General features: G+C 38.1%; 1 protein-coding gene across 16 annotated transcripts in view; it reads right to left on the reverse strand.

Annotated features, from left to right (window-relative positions):
• Positions 1 to 17,023, reverse strand: part of SLC7A11 (solute carrier family 7 member 11) — a 236,984-nt gene that overhangs the window by 201,529 nt on the left and 18,432 nt on the right. For all 16 annotated transcript variants that reach the window (XM_014455077.2, XM_023754358.1, XM_023754417.1 and 13 more), the window contains exons 4-6: positions 16,632 to 16,757; positions 12,831 to 12,930; positions 4,213 to 4,257 (exon numbers count right to left, since the gene is read on the reverse strand). In XM_014455077.2, coding sequence (XP_014310563.1) covers positions 4,213 to 4,257; positions 12,831 to 12,930; positions 16,632 to 16,757 — 271 coding nt within the window. The remainder of the gene's footprint in view (positions 1 to 4,212; positions 4,258 to 12,830; positions 12,931 to 16,631; positions 16,758 to 17,023) is intronic.

A 17,023-nucleotide genomic window follows, 5' to 3' on the forward strand; every position in this document is an offset into this window, starting at 1 on the left:
CCAGGCTAATAGTTTTATATGTCCTATAAGAAATAGGCCTTATAAAAAATATAACATTATTAATAAACTAGAGGCCCGGTGCACAGATTCGTGCACTGGTGGGGTCCCTCAGCCTGGCCTGAGCCCTCTTGCTATCTGGGACCCCTTGGGGGATGTTGGACTTCCAGTTTCAGCCTGATCCCCACAGACCAGGGACCAGGCTGAAACTGACAGTCCGACATTCCCTGAAGGATGTAGCAGTACGTGATGTGGCAGGTGGCCGGGGAGGAGCCTGAGCCCCAGCCAGCCCCGCGCTACTTCCACTCATTCCGGCCCTGCTGTGCCTGCAGCCGCAGCTCGGTAGCACACTGCTGCGGAGGCGGGAGGCTCGCGCCGCCACCACAGCTGTGCTTGTCAGCCGAGAGCCTGGTGTCTGGCGCCTATCAGTCAGCTGAGCAGTGCTCCCTGGTGGTCAGTGCACGTCATAGCGACTGGTCAAATGGTCGTTTAGTCATTTGTTCATTCGGTCACTTAGGCTTTTATATATATATAGACTAGAGGCCCGATGCATGAAATTTGTGCAAGAATAGACCTTCCTTCCCCCAGCTGCCAGCACCGGCTTCCCTCTGGCACCCAGGACCCAGGCTTCCCTCGAAGCCCTGGCTTCATCCGGAAGGTCGTCTGGAAGGACGTCTGGTCTAATCAGCATATTACACTTTTATTATTATAGATACCTTTACACTAGCTTAATACAAATCAATAAGGATAAAAACACATATACTAAGAATGCATGCAACATCTGAACTGAATGAAAATAACGTGATTGTGGACCATTTATGAACCAGTCTGATCCCATCACAATGCCTTAAATGTCTTTGGGCATTTTTCCCAATCCAAGTTTCTCTTCTTTGAAGTTATCATTGGTACAAGGTGTGATGACTTTCAGGCATCAATTAATATAAATTGGCAGCAGGCATAGTATTAATTAAACATGACACTCTGATTATTTAAACCTCCTATTAAAGTTGATTATTTAGAGCATGTTGATAGCCTGCTCTTCAAAAATGACTGATGATATCAGGCTTTACTGACTTCCTCCAAGTCTACTATTTCCAACTCCTCAGAACAGAAGGAATAAATGAAGTGAGAAGAACACTGAAACAAGGCTAATAGGCAAACCGACTAATCTCAGACTCCCAAGGTCAAAGTAAAGCAATTCATTTCTTGCCTTTCATCAACACAAGACATGATTTATCAATCTGAGAGCAGGATTACAAACATTATACATCTCAATGATATGTTCTTTGCACTGTGTAACTTTTTGAACAATGATAGATTGCAGTCACCACAAAAGTAATATCATAGGGAAAACCTATTAGATTTGCAAATAAAAACATTTTGATTTTTAAAAGCAAAGGTACTCATTAGCAATCACTACTACTATACACTTCATTGGGGGGAGGGGCAATATTATTTTAAAATTCAGATATTCGTTGGGTTTCTATCACTTATGTGATCTAAACTTTGGACTTTTATGCTCTTCAAAATATTATTCTTACTTTAATATATTCATTTGTGGAGCCAGTCACCATGCTATAGATAATTATTAAATGCAATGTTTTTATATTATTGCAACATGTCAAAGATATTATTGCATTTTCACATAAAAATGGTAAATGTCTTTTAAGGATTGCTACTTCTATAGTCCAAAGCTGCTTTTAGAGAAGAAAACATTATAAGAAATATCATTGGAACATTTTTTAACATTACAAATGTAATCATATAGCAGGAATTTTGCCTCAAATTTTAGGATTAGTGTCTTATAAGCTATTAAGCATGGGTGAGATAATAAGAAAGAAGTCACAAACTAATTATTTTGATGATATTAATCTCCCAGCTTATCTCTCATTTGCTATAACACTTACAGAACTGTTCCATAAGTCATGCTCCTATTAGAAGTTAAGAAATTATTCTGTAGAGTAATGTTAGGTAATTTGAAAGATTTCCACTGATATCAAATTATATATAAAAGATTGTCAATAGTGATCACGAAACCATATTCTCCGTTCTATATATTTTAAATCACATTTTCGCTGATCGAAATTAATGACCACTTTTTCTATTCCATCACAATTTAAGGTGAAATTTATTGCCTCGGTGGAGGAGGATACTACAAGATGTTGTACCTGCAGCTGATGATTCATTTCACCAGCTGCCAGAGAGCTGCACGTTGCCGCACACCTGGACACACGCACTGCGACTGTTTGGGAAACACATTTATCTTGGCACGTCACAAAGGAGATGAAATTATAATTATTCTCCCTTGTAACGAAAGGTATTTTGGAGCTGTGTCGACCTACAAAATAATACAAATTACACATCTGGAATAGGTCCACATAATTTTACCATCTGTTCTCTATATTCAACCATGAATATGTCCCAAAGCATTCTTTGTGTTTAAAAAAATAAGATTTATTTTTTAAATGCTTGGACTGGTTGTCAACATTGCAGGGAAATGTTATTTTTTAATTTAATACACTGAATAAATTGCTCAAAACCCTGAATTTCTTTGGTTGATAAATAATGCATAGTACAAATTTAATCAGTAGTTTTCATTAAGGGGATTTTGTGGCTATCTCGGATTCTGATTTTGAGAAAATAAATGTGTTGGCTAAGTCTTATGCAAAATCTTCCATGCAAAAACTAAATATCTGAGTATCTAGTATGAAAAAAAAAATGATATCAGACAGGTCTTTCTTCAACTGAAGTTTCAATAGTTACTCATTATCTTGACCTAAAAATCCAGAGATTCTTACTTAATTTCTCCTGAGAAGTTCCTTAGTTTAACACATTAAAATATCATATCAAAATAAAAGTATTCTAGGAATATTTAATACAGTTTTCAGAATCATGAGTTCCAGAAAATGAAAATATTTTATCCAAGGTAACCAGTGATAATAATCTTAGTCTACATCAGATTTGATAGTAACTTTAATTTATTATAAAACTCTTATAGCTGATGTTTCTCTTTTAAAATGCAAGTTTATTTTCTCTAAATATAAAGATTCAATGAATCTGTACACAAGAATAGGAGAGATCATAAAATGCACATTCAACTTTAGTACTGAAAGTTTAGAGAACAAGCTTCACTATGGTGTGAAATAATTTTTCATATTTCTACCAAAAACACTGAAGAAAGAGAATAGCTTAGGATATTGAAATATAGAAAACACTCTTACCTGGGTAATATTTACCTTGCTCCTAAAATAAGGATATAATAATAGTAACAACAACCAAACAATTATCTATAATAATAAAAGCATAATATGCTAATTAGACCGGACATCCAAACAACCTTCCAAACATCATTCCAGATGTCCTTCTGGATGAAGCCACAGCAGCAGGGGCCGAGGCAGAGGTGGGTAGGGGCAATCAGGCAGGCAGGCGAGTGGTTAGGGTTGATCAGGCAGGCAGGCGAGTGGTTAGGGGTGATCAAGCAGGCAGACAGAGTGGTTAGGGGTGATCAGGCAGGCAGGCAGGTGTGCAGTTAGGAGCCAGTGGTCCCGGATTGTGAGAAGGATGTCCAACTGCTGGTTTAGCGGGATCAGGCCTAAACTGGCAGTCGGACATCCCCCGAGGGGTCCCGGATTGTGAGAGGGTGCAGGCCAGGCTGAGGGACACCCCACCCCTTGTGCACTAATTTCATGCACCAGGCCTCTAGTGTAGAGAATAAAAACCAATAGTCACTAATCTAAGTACTTTATATACATTAACTCATTTCCACAACCCAATGAGGCAGATGCTATTAGTATTTTCATTTTTTTTGAGATGAACTTTCTTTGCAATAAAAAAACACTGAATTAATACATCATTGTCCTTCAGTATTTGTATATATATGGAAACATTGATATTATCAATGTGCGAAGTTAAGGCCCTGTTAAATCCATGTTAAGTGTATGTATAGATGTATAAAATAGGTTACCAAAAATATAACTTTATTATTTTATGCTTTCAGGTTCTATAATTTAATGCTAAATGTAGAAGATACAATAAAGTTATTGGCATCTAATTTATGATAAAATAAAATAAATTTTATCTGCCTAAGAGAATGATGATTATGATAAGTATAAAGTTGATTAGCCCACACTAAATTTCTTCTTTAGGTCTACTTTTCAACTATATAGCCTTACATTTATTCCTCATAAGTATTTCAGAGTAAATATGGCTACTTACCTTTCAGGATTTTCTACTTCTTCAGTTACAAAGTTGAGATAAAACCTAAAAAGATATAAATAAATTATAAGCAATTAATATATTTTATGATCATAATTCAAAGTTTCAAAATTTATTCATTTATTTATTGAATTTATTGGGATGACATTGGTTAATAAGATCATATAAGTTTCAGGTATACAATTCTATGACATGCCACCTGTATATCGTATAACTGTTTAAAATCAACCTGAGAATTATGAAAACTTTATAAGCAAACACTCACAGTAAGATGAAAACGTTCCACAATCAAAAGCTCCTGCAAATCAGTTCCCTATTAAACTGCATTGATGGAGTTCTTTTTTATTTAACATTTTTATAGAGGTATAACATACTAACAGTCAAGTGCACACATCTTAATGTGTAATGATGAATTTTTACACACCTGTGTAACCAACAACAAGATCAAGAGATAAAACATGTCTGGCCTCCCAGAAGGTTTCCTCATAGCCCTTTCCAGTAATACCATCTCCTCCACTCTCCTGCAAAGGCAACCACTGTTCTGACTTTTACCACCATAGATTAGATTTGCTTATTTCATCACAACAGACTGATATTTGCTTGTATAACAATTTTACAATATTTATTCTTTTGTGTCTGGCTTTTTTTGCTGGCCTTTGTGTTTGTGAGTCTCATCCATATTGTGTGTAGCAGTGATTCAGTATTTTCCATTGTTGCTATTCATGGAATGAATGTAGCACTATACAGTCTATTGTTGATGCACATTTGGATTACTTCTAATTCATAGCTATTTTGAATATAGACACCATTGATACGCTTGTACATGTCTATGCATTCATTTCACTTGGTTATATGCTCAGAATAAGATCGCTGGATCATAGGGTAGATATATGTTTACTGCCAACTATTTTCTACCATTTCTAAAATCTGCTCCAGTAACAGATGAGATTACCATGTGTTAGTCACTGGGGACATGAAAGTGGAAAATACTTAGTCTCTGTCCTCAAGGAGCTCATGGTTTATAGAATGGTCCATAAAATAGTGTGATACAGCATAGGAGGCAATGCTGGGGGCACACACAGGGCACCATGGGAGCCGGGGCATGTCTAACCCAGATGGGCAGGTCAGGGAAGATATTTTTAGAAGAGGCATCAGCTCAGTTGAGTCCTCAAAACTGTTTAAGAGTTACCCTGGTGAAGTGGTGTAAGGACATCCCAGACTGAGTAGAGCACATGAGCACAGGGCATGAGTAATGTATGATTGAGTATTCTACAGCACTGATTGTGGCACGGGAGTGAGAACAGAATTTAAGTACACCTAGCCTTTGGCTTCTGAGAATCCAGACTTTAGTAGTGGTGTCAAGTCTATCAAAACTAGTAGGGCAATAGAAGTATGACAAGAGCATTGCTCAGTTTTAGGGAACCGGCTTTCTAGATATAAACAGAGGATAAGTAGGAACTGAAATGGGATAAAAGATAATAAATTCTCAATTCACACTTCTCCCTTTCAAGTCACTCTTTTCCAGTATGCACCCCACCAAATAACCTCAAGTCACTAGGTGCTGAAGTTGCTATTTTTTTTTGTATATTTAGGACGTTAAGTTTAAGCACATTGTTAGGCATTATACAAAGTTGATAACTAAAGAGCAGAACTTGTTTTTGAAATCCTCACCCAAGGACATGCTTAGAGAGAGGAAGGGAGAAAGAGAGAAATTGATTGGCTGCTTCTGTACATGCCCCAATCAGAGGTCAAACCCACAACCTGGTTATATGCCCTGACTGGGAATTGAACCTACAACCTTTAGGTGCATAGAACAACACTCAATGAACTGAACCACACTGGCCAGGCAAGAGCAGAACTTTTAGAATATTTCTCAAGGCCTGAACACTTTTCTGGGTCTATTACATGACAGGAAGCATTCTGGGCAAACATATTACATTTTCAAGTTCTATAGAATTGCAAATATTGTCCTAAAATTATGGCCCAAAAGAATTTAGGGGTTCCTTTTCTTTACTTTGTGACCCTACTTGTCCCATTCAGGAATGTCCACCACCTTGCACACATGACTTCTTTTTCCAACCAAAAGGACTGCTGGAGACCCTTTAAAGCCCTGTACTTCCCTCTCAGGGTTCCAAAATATAAGATTGAGGCAGACTCCATCCTCAAATACACATACCTAGATAACTGGACCATGAAGATGGGAAAACTAAGGGTTCATAATGGGGAAAGCTGAACATATAAAGAAAAAGACCTGTCTACCTCTTCATTTCATAGGTTAGGAAATTTCCACAAAATAATTAAGTGATATTTTCAATGTACCCTTCTGTTCTCTTAGTATTCGTTAGGAGGTAAAATATCAGTTATTTAGGTGCACAAAAGCCTGGGTCCACAGGTACAAATTTTTCATAACCTAAAACCAAATGGCTGGCATATTAGCCCATCAGCCTTGAATATACTTAAACTTTCTCGTGACTTACAACAAAGATGAGAAAGCCTATCACATTCCATCTTTATAAAACACTTATCTAAATTAATAAGTAGGCAGTTAATGCTCATGGTTGTTCAAAACAAGACAACAGGCCCCCAATGGAGTCACTTATGCTAAGCCACATGTCACCAAACGGAGACTTAATTGCAGTTCCAGCTCTCCCAGAAATGGACTCTGAAACCAGTCAATCAGGAATCATCTGACCAGAACTAGTTAGGCCATCTGCCTATAGACAGGTCAGTAACCTTGCAGTAACCAACCTGCTTTTTTGTGTAGTGTAGTCTAACTTTCTTGTTCCCACTTCCTTCTGCCTATAAAAGTTTTCCATTTTGTACAGCTCTTTGGAGCTCCTTTCTATCGGCTAGATGGGAAGCTGCCCAGTTGGAATCAATTTTTGCTCAAATAAACTCTTGGAATTATTAATTTTATAAATTTATCTTTCAACAAGGTTAAGGTATCTAATATTTTAAAGATATGTTTTAAGTGGAAATAGCTGAGAAAACGGTAGTGATAATGTTGATCTAAAAAGTTAGCAGCCTACCTGGCTGGCATAGCTCAGTGGTCAAACTATGAACCAGGAGGTCACAGGTTCAATTCCCAGTCAGGGCACATGCCTGGGTTGTGGCTGGATCCCCAGTAGGGGGCGTGCAGGAGGCAGCCAATCAATGATTCTCTTTCATCATTGATGTTTCTCTCTCCCCCTCTCTGAAATCAATAAAAATATATTAAAAAATAATAAAAATACATACATAAATAAAAAGTTAGCAGCCAGCCAGGCCAGTGTGTCTCAGTGGTTGAGAGCCGACCAATGAACCAAGAAGTCCCCAGTTTGATTCCTGGTCAGGGCACATGCATGGGTTGCAGGTTCGAAACCCATTAGGGGTCATGCAGGAGACAGCTGATGTATGTTTCTCTCTCATCAAAGTTTCCATCTCTCTATCCCTCTCCCTTCCTCTCTCTCTAAAAAATCAATAAAAACATTTTTTTAAGTTAGCAGCCAAAGATATCTTTTAATGACTAAAGTGTACATTCTAAAAATAGAGGTTGTAGTTATACCAGGAAGGCAAGCAGCAATCAATACTTACATCTGGAATATGCACTCTTAGGGATTTGATGTGTTTGTTAAAAGCCCGAGGCAATGGGAAGTACAGGAAGAAAATGTAAATAAAACAAAACAAAACAAAAAGCACACAAATGAAGAAATATTTCCAAGGTTCTCATATCAAAAATAACCAGTTCCATCTTTATATTTGTTTTAGAAATGTCTTTTTCCAACAATGTTAAAGCAAGAAAGGAAATATTTATGAAAAAGAACACAATTTCAAATATTTGTCACAGCTCGGGAGAATAGAGACAAGGAAAGGGCTTGGGGCAGGGTAGGGGTGGGGAGAAGAAAGCTTCTTATTTTGGTCCAAACATTCCCATCCTGGGGGAAATACACCTTTATGTTCTCCTGGCCTCTAGCAATGAGTCCAAGAGCATCCTCCTTGCCTTACACCTCCTCAAGGCCTCCAGAGAATGTTCACAAGATCTATTGTCTCAGCTTTTCCACGATTGTGTATAAAAGGCACCGCAATGCTGACAATGCATTCCAGTACCCAACCATGTGAATTCTTTTAAAAAGAAGCTTATTCTTTAGATGGGATTTGACACAATGGTACAAAATAATCCCCACAGGTGCTTTAGAAAGACCAAATCCACTGAGGATAGGATTTAAAAGGAAGAAAAAAAGACACCGAAAACCCATTTTCTATCATGCAGTTTAAAAAAAAAAAAAATCCCACCAACCAATATTTAGCTTTGGATCAGGTATGAGGCTGAAATTGGTTGAACTCCCCTGGGCCATAAGGGAAACAGGCAGGCATATTTCTCTGAATACAGACATTGGCAAGAATATTAAAGTTGTTCTGACCCAACTCTGTGACCTGGCTGGGTTAATGATTTCTTTCCCCCTAATCATGTTTCTGTGAAGGAGTTTTTATCATTCCAAAAAGGTTCTGCACTCCTCACAGCCAACGTCCTCCGGCATCCCAGCCAAGGCCTGGCAGTGTCTTTTTCCTATTCAACACGCGGGAGGTGAACTGCGCACGGACCCGGACCTCCAGGACAACCAGCTCCTGCTGCTTTCACTTACACCCCAGGTGGGTAAGTTCTGATGACAATTGCAGCTTCTGTCTTACTTCTGTGCAATGTCCCCCATACTTTTTATTTTTTTCCATCCAACATTGTCACAGCAGTAGAGGGAGTGGAGGCTCATTTAGGGCCCCATTTATAATTCCACAACCCGGTCTTGTAAATATCTCATGCAAGTCAGAGAGAGGTCAGAGAGAAAGGATCACATCTGAAAAATTAATAAACACCCCTCTCCCTGGGAACTCTTTTAGTCTCCCTCTTGTTCCATTTATATCCAGATATTAACTTTTCTGCGGGAACTTCAAGCCAACAGACTATTTCTTCTAAACACAGCTTCATTTTTTTCCCTAAGGCTGATGGCCATAGATTACAACCAGACTGTTTTTGCCTATCCACAAAGCAGCTTTCAGGTAGCATAACCACCTGTGATCGAAATATAGTTGCTTATCTGTCCCCTACCTAAGCCACTTGTATCAGATGACATTTCATTTAAAATCCTGGCCTTAATTTCCAGGACGATGATTGAATCCTCAAGAATATAAGAAAAGCAACAGTTTCCTATTCTTTAAAACAGGGAGTAGACATGAGGATTATATGGGTAAAAGGATAAAGGTTCATGTAAACCCCATTTACCCTATAAACAGTATTGAGATAAATGTTTAGGCCCAACATGGAGCTGCTGGATCCCCCAAAACCAAGCCAACTCTGGGCTCTATACTTATTTCCTTGCTCTTTATTCATTTTCTGTTTTTCTCTTCTTTGTTCCTTATTCTTTACCCAATAAAAGCTTCCCGTCTGCCACTCCACTGTGCAGTTCTGTGGACCCTTGAGAGTGGAGACTGCCCACTTTATGAAGTACTAAATCACGGTTGTTTGTATCACCTACATTGTCTTTTTAAATCATTTTAACAAGAGTAACATTTTGGGTTCAATGTCAATAAAATTAAATAGAGCCTGGCCGGCGTAGTTCAGTGGTTGAGCGTCGACCTATGAATCAGAAGGTCACGGTTCAATTCCAGGTCAGGACACATGTAAGGGTTGTGGGCTCGATCCCAGTGTGGGACATACAGGAGGCAACCAATCAATGATTCTCTCTCATCATTAATGTTTCTATTGTTCCCTCCCTCTCCCTTCCTCTCTGAAATCAATAAAAATATTTTTTAAAAAAATAAAAAAATTAAAGTAACAAGATAATTCAACATGAAAAGAGTCTTTATTCATAAAGAAATCTACCAGCCCTCAAAAGCCTACAGAAGTAGAGATTTGCTCCAGATAAAGAAGGTGACCTGAATATTCAGTGCTGTTAGCAGGGGGAGAGAGCTAGGTAGAAGAATATTTTAATATTCCGTGGGAACAGATGCATCGTACTCACAAGTAAAGAAACTTCATTCAATAGAATTAATCAAATCTCCCTTGTGACTATCTCCACATTCCACATTCTTGATTGAATACTCCCAGGCTCCAGGCACTTGGCTCTAGCTGAAAGCTTTTGCCACCGCCCCACTTCACGCTGGTGTCTCCTAGTGACCTTCCCAGTAGCTTGGCTGATGCCCCAGGGCTCCAGAGCTCTGATCCAGGCTGAATAGCCACCGAATAGTTGATTCCAATGCTAACCCTGTGATCACAACTCCATTCTTTTCTCTGCCCAGCACCACATTGTGCTTTAGACAAAAATTAAAAAGACTTCAAAATACTGAGGGATTCAAGACTAACGCTCACACACAATGGATATAAAATATTCCAGTAATATACAAATGTTATGCTAGATTCCTTAGAGCTACAATCTTTTAACAACCTTCAAACATATTTTGCTGCAAAAGCCATGTTAAAATTTTAAGTTCCCGTTCTCTCCTAATTCTCCTCTACTGCTATATTTTCATAACTCAATGAGATTAACAGGGTAAACACTCCATTTACTTTGAAATATATTTTTATATGCCATGCATTAGCTGGAAGGTAAGATGTTAAAAACTAAAGAAACAAAAGAAAATTGTATTTGTGTTTGAAATGTATTTACATAATTTTTGAACTAGTGTAGTTTCCTGATATTATTTTTAGACTCAGAACATTCTCACAGCTAAACCTGTACAACTATTAGCTCTATAAATGATAAAAAAATATATTGCTACTAATCACCCCAAAACAGTGAAATTTAATTTGACTACAACAATTTTGATATTTAAATAATATATTTCTACCTACTGGGCTTTCTAGCTAAAGTCGCTTCAATTAAATCTTACTAGGTCAGCAATTTTTAACTGGTGTGCCACAAAAATTTGTTAAACATGCAATATCTGACTATTTTGTCAGGGGCACTGACCTCTTTTCCCTTCCAGTGGTTCTCAACCTGTGGGTCGCGACCCCTTTGGCAGTCGAATGACCCTTTCACAGGGATTGCCTAAGACCATCCTGCATATCAGATATTTACATTACGATTCATAACAGTAGCAACATTACAATTATGAAGTAGCAACGAAAATAATTTTATGGTTGGGTCACAACATGAGGGACTGTATTTAAAGGGCCAGAAGGTAGAGAACCACTGCCTTAGACTGTCAAATTAAAAAAAAAAAAATTGACAACAGCCAACACAACAAAAGCTATCTGGTGTGAATGAATCAAAATTATAACTATTTATTGTCAGATCAGCAAAAAATATATTTCTCGGTGTGCCACAAAATTTAGTTTATGTGTGCCATGAGATGAAAAAGGTTGGAAATCACTGTACTAGATCAATAAAATTAAATTAGGAAAAATCCCACTCTTATCCACAGTTATTGTTATTCAAATTCCCGAACAAAACAAGGCACAAACACAAAGTTCCAATGCTTCCCTGGGAAGGTACCACAGTTGGACGTGCCTCAAAGATGCACCTCCATAGTCTGGTGATTTTCATGAACTTGGCTGCATATTTTCTTTTCAAATGTTGAGAACATTTTAAGGAATTTGTAAGGTCCCTTAAAATGTAACAGATTATCTAGCACAGCGGTTCTCAACCTGTGTGTCGCTACCCCTTTGGGGGGTCAAACGACCCTTTCACAGGGGTCGCCTAAGACCATCGGAAAACACATATATAATTACATATTGTTTTTGTGATTAATCACTATGCTTTAATTATGTTCAATTTGTAACAATGAAATTGGGGGTCACCACAACATGAGGAACTGTATTAAAGGGTCGCGGCATTAGGAAGGTTGAGAACCACTTATCTAGCACAACTGATTTCATTATTGGAGTGTTAAAATTAAACACTCCAATTTAATTAAAGTGTTAAAATTAACACTTCCATGCCTTTTACCTCCTGGGAGCATCTTACTTATTTCTACATCTGTATTATTTCTTTCTCAGGGGAAGGTGGAGAAAAATCAGTCGCTATTTGCAAACACCCTTGAAGCTTTAGCTGAAAGGTCTTTTGACAAGCAAAGTAGTCATCGTTAGTATCTCCTGGCACTATTATGTCCTTCCTGATCCACACTTACAAGTGATTTGCACTGGTTCTTAAGACCCAGCATTGGCTTGTTTTATGACATTAGGCTCAATCTAGCGGCCACCTCGACTGGGAACCTCAGTTATGTTTGCATTAAGTTACATGCTCAGGAATGGGCCTGGTGGAGCCATGCCATCTTCTTCACGTCAAGTAAAGTAAATTGCACTGGATTGTCACATTTGCCTAGCACTTTGCTTGACAATAAATTGAAGTACTCGAAGGAGCTAATGAACTAGACCAGTGATGGCGAACCTATGACACGCGTGTCAGAGGTGACACGCGAACTCATTTTTTCTGGTTGATTTTTCTTTGTTAAATGGCATTTAAATATATAAAATAAATGTCAAAAATATAAATCTTTGTTTTACTATGGTTTCAAAGATCAAAAAATTTCTATATGTGGCATGGCACCAGAGTTAAGTTAGGGTTTTTCAAAATGCTGACACGCCGAGCTCAAAAGGTTCGCCATCACTGCCCTAGATTAACTACCATCTACAGTTATCCACTTACCAGCCAGCATATGCATACATTCCATAATAGAAAGCCAGTGGCAAGCCCATGATACTGGCGTCGCTTCCTGAAAAGGCATCTTTAAAGTGTTGCGTTTGCCCTGCAATGAGAAGAAAAAGATTTGAAGACTTTTCAAAGAATTGGTTATTATTCATAAACTTGGGGAGGGGGGAGGGGAGGATTGGATAAAAACTATACTGTTTGGGGTCTAGGTTTCTTACCATCTGCCCATTGCCAATGTTATCTATTAATACTGTATTCATTCCAGAGATGGAGTCCCCAAAGTATATTGATCACCACTAACACTACTTTACACTTCTTTTAATAAAATTATAGCAAAGAGGAAAATGATATTTTTTTAAAAAATCCCTTATTTGAGTGTGCCTCTACTCTTGACAGAGTTTGACCATGAGTGAAGATTAAAGGATCTTTGCTAACCTACAGTTTATAGGAGTATGATAGAATTCTTTAAGATGAAGATAATAGAATGCTTGGGAAGAAATATCCATGATTTATTCTCAAGGAGGAGGTGGCAAGAAAGCCCTGAAGCACATTCTTACGTTATTTAACTTCCTGCTTTTCCCCAGTAGTTCATGAGACACCAACAGGAATTGGAAAACCTTGCAACTAAATTTGCTCCACCACCCCCCCGCCCCCTCCGCAGCTTCTTTGGTAAATAAAGTTTTATTGGAGTGCAGCCAGGCCCACTAGTGTTATGGTTGACACTGCCAGTCTATGGTTGATGTCACCCTAAAACAGCAGGGTAGGGTTGTTGTGACAGAGCCCATATGGCACACAAAATTAAAAAGATTTAGTATCGGCCCTGTGCAGAAAGTCCACTGATGTTCTAGAGAATGGCATCGGTTCCTTCTAGAAACAATGAAATTATACCGAACTTTAAAATAGATACATTTTAACAAATTTTGCATCAACATGTGGATTGAACACTTTTATTGATCACATTTTTCTCTACTTTGTGAATCATAATGGGCCCTTTTCTTGTATGTCTTTTGGATAGTAACCAAAAAACAAGAATTCAGATTTAGTCAGCCAATATCTGAAGTGAAGCATAAAAAAAGTCTCTGTCCCAAAGCAAATAGCAAATGAGATTATCCTAATAGGAAGTGTGACACTGTTTCAAAATTGGTCTTCACGTAAGTAAATTAAAGGAGGTGGCTGATACATGAGACCCTCTCTCTTCAGTCCTATCTCAGTTGCTGCCTGGATTGCCCAGCAACAACAGATATATCAACATCATATGTGTGAGTTTTGAGACCAACAGTGGAGAATGTTGAATTATACACTAAATGATTTTTCTCTCTAAGCATCCAATTCCCGAATGCAGCTCATTTTTTAAAATGATACAGTGAATTCAGAAATGCCTATTTTACTAAAACATCTCTTCCGCATAAGTGGGGACTATAAATGCTGGAACTCTGATAAAAACATCTGTTGTATCTTTTTTTTTTTTTTAATCATGATCTGTGGTCTCCTTGGATTCCTAACAGCACTGAATAATCAGTAGGAGAAACCAAATCCTGAAAAATGCCTTCTTAGAGTATTACAGAAGAGAGGCCTTGCTGAACTCCAGGGATATTGCGACTGCATCACAGAGGGAGAGGGAAGTCATGATCTTCAGAGGAAAGCTTAACACATCCTCATAAGTAAATAGAGACCATAGAACTATTTTCAGGATCTGATTAGAGTAGACATAAATGCACAATATATATTAGTAAAACAAAACAACAAACACCCTTTTTCCTCTCTGGAGTTTCAAATCCATGTGGAAAATATATGATTTAGTTAGAGAAAAAGAAACTCACCATTTCATAGTCCTGGAGTAAATATACCTGCTAAGAATGCTCTCCAAAATGTTAAAATTTACTTTGAACGTGGTAATACTCTTGAGGCATTTCTCAGATTAGATATATGAGGAAGCCAGGTCACACTAAACACGGATATCCTAAGATTTTATCCTAAGGATCGTTCTAGTGTAAAGTGCTGAGAAAGATCCCAAAGGTATCTCATGACTTCTCCTCTCAAGGAATCTACAACACAGTAGTATTTGGGCAACCTCCTCTCACCTCACACACACATTTAAATAAGTGGTAAAAACTGACTACAGTCATACATTACACCAAAAAGGATAAAGGGCGGGGGGGGGGGGGGATGGCGATTTTGGTTTTCAAGGATGATATGTCACCTTTTGGAACGTAAGCTAGAACCAAAGTAGGGCCAATGATCCAGAGTTTCCACATTTTCCAAAATGGAAGAAGTGCCTTACAGAAGACTAAGGAGTTAGCCCAGAAAAGGAAAGCACTAACAAAACATCATTTTCCCTACAGTTCTCACGGATTGATAAAACCTGAGCAGGCTAGCTCTGTGGAGACCAACGTGAATAAGGAGAGCCAGCTCCTGTCTTCTCTTTACTGTGTTTATTCTGAGTAGACCAAGGTTGCTGGATTGGATGAAACATTTAGCCAGGAGGACTCTAAGAATTCCCACTGGGCTCATTAACTGGACAACAGCAAATCCCTTTCCCCGACCTTTTGCCGTTTGTTATTGTTTAATGCAGCGGTTCTCAACCTTTTGGTCACGACCCCTTTGGGGGTCGAACAACCCTTTCACAGGGGTCGCCTAAGACCATCGGAAAACATATATATAATTATATATTGCTTTTGTGATTAATCACTATGCTTTATGTTCAATTTGTAACAAAATACATCCTGCATATCAGATATTTACATTATGATTCATAACAGTAGCAAAATTACAGTTATGAAGTAGCAACAAAAATAATTTTATGGCTGGGCGTCACCACAACATGAGGAACTGTATTAAACGGCCGAGGCATTAGGAAGGTTGAGAACCACTGTTTTAATGCCTCTACCATTTTGCTGAATTTTGGCATATCCTTTGCCTTGTGTAATTCTTCTGCAACTTCATTAAACTTCCCAATAAATTCCTTGGAACTGACAATGTCCATGTAAACATTAAATACTTTACATGCTCAAGTTATAGGTCACTCCCATACAATTCCACCTCACTTTCCTATTTACTTCCTACTATCATGCCCATTGCTAATTAAAGAACTTACCTGGGCCCGCTTCTTTTCCAACAACTTCCGCTGAACCCAAGCTATAGCATGTGCCTCCTTCCCTAAAACAACTGAAACTCAAAATGACATCACCCCATCAACCACCTCAGGTTTCTTACTAAACAGTCAACTCTGTAAGGCAAGTATTCCCAGAAAATGGTGTTACATTTCTGTTGAAATGCAGTTTACATTAAAAATAATGTAACTGATAATTGAGTATTCACCACTATTTTTGTCAGATATTTGGATTTTAGGAATGCTACTCCCTTATCTGTCTCCCTGCCAAAATTCCATTCTTAAGGTAAAGGGAATAGTAACCATAAAGGAAAAGAATTATTGATCATCTTTTATTATGTTCCAGATATCTTTAATCTTCATTACCGTCCCTGAACTAGTTTAAAGTGTAACCGCAGATTTTTTTTTCTACTTTGAGTTTTCACTTCAAACAGTTTACACCGAGAGAGAATTCACTGATGCCTTATTTTGTTGCTTGGCCCAGTCTTAATGCTCTTGTTGCCATTTAGCTCTAAATACCAACTCATCCTCAGGGTAGCAGGCTTTCATATCAATTAGATGACAGTATAGATTCCAAGATCCACAAGCAGAGACTAATTAAGGGATTCTGCTAGTACAAGCGAAAGTTAGTGTTGGAGAGACCAAAAGCAGATACGTACTTTAAAAAGCATTTATTTTTCAGTCCATACCTTTAATTAGCTGCATAACTCCAGGGACTACAATTATCAGAATTGCTATGAGCTTGCAAAAGGTTAGAAAAATCTGGATCCGGGCACTCCAGCTGACACTCGTGCTATTTAGGACCATCACTGCAGCTGCAAACAAACAAACGACAAACAAAAAACAGACGAAGTTACAAAAGGAGAATCCTTATTGGCATGAAGACATCGTAGGTCCTGATTACTCTAAGGCAGTGGTCGGCAAACTCATTAGTCAACAGAGCCAAATATCAACAGTACAACGATTGAAATTTCTTTTGAGAGCCAAATTTTTCAAACTTAAACTATATAGGTAGGTACGTTGTTATTAACTTAATTAGGGTACTCCTAATTAGTGGCTTAGGAAGAGCCACTCTCAAGGG

Source organism: Myotis lucifugus, unplaced genomic scaffold, assembly GCF_000147115.1.
Source record: "Myotis lucifugus unplaced genomic scaffold, Myoluc2.0 scaffold_1, whole genome shotgun sequence".
Taxonomy (NCBI): Eukaryota; Metazoa; Chordata; class Mammalia; order Chiroptera; family Vespertilionidae; genus Myotis; species Myotis lucifugus.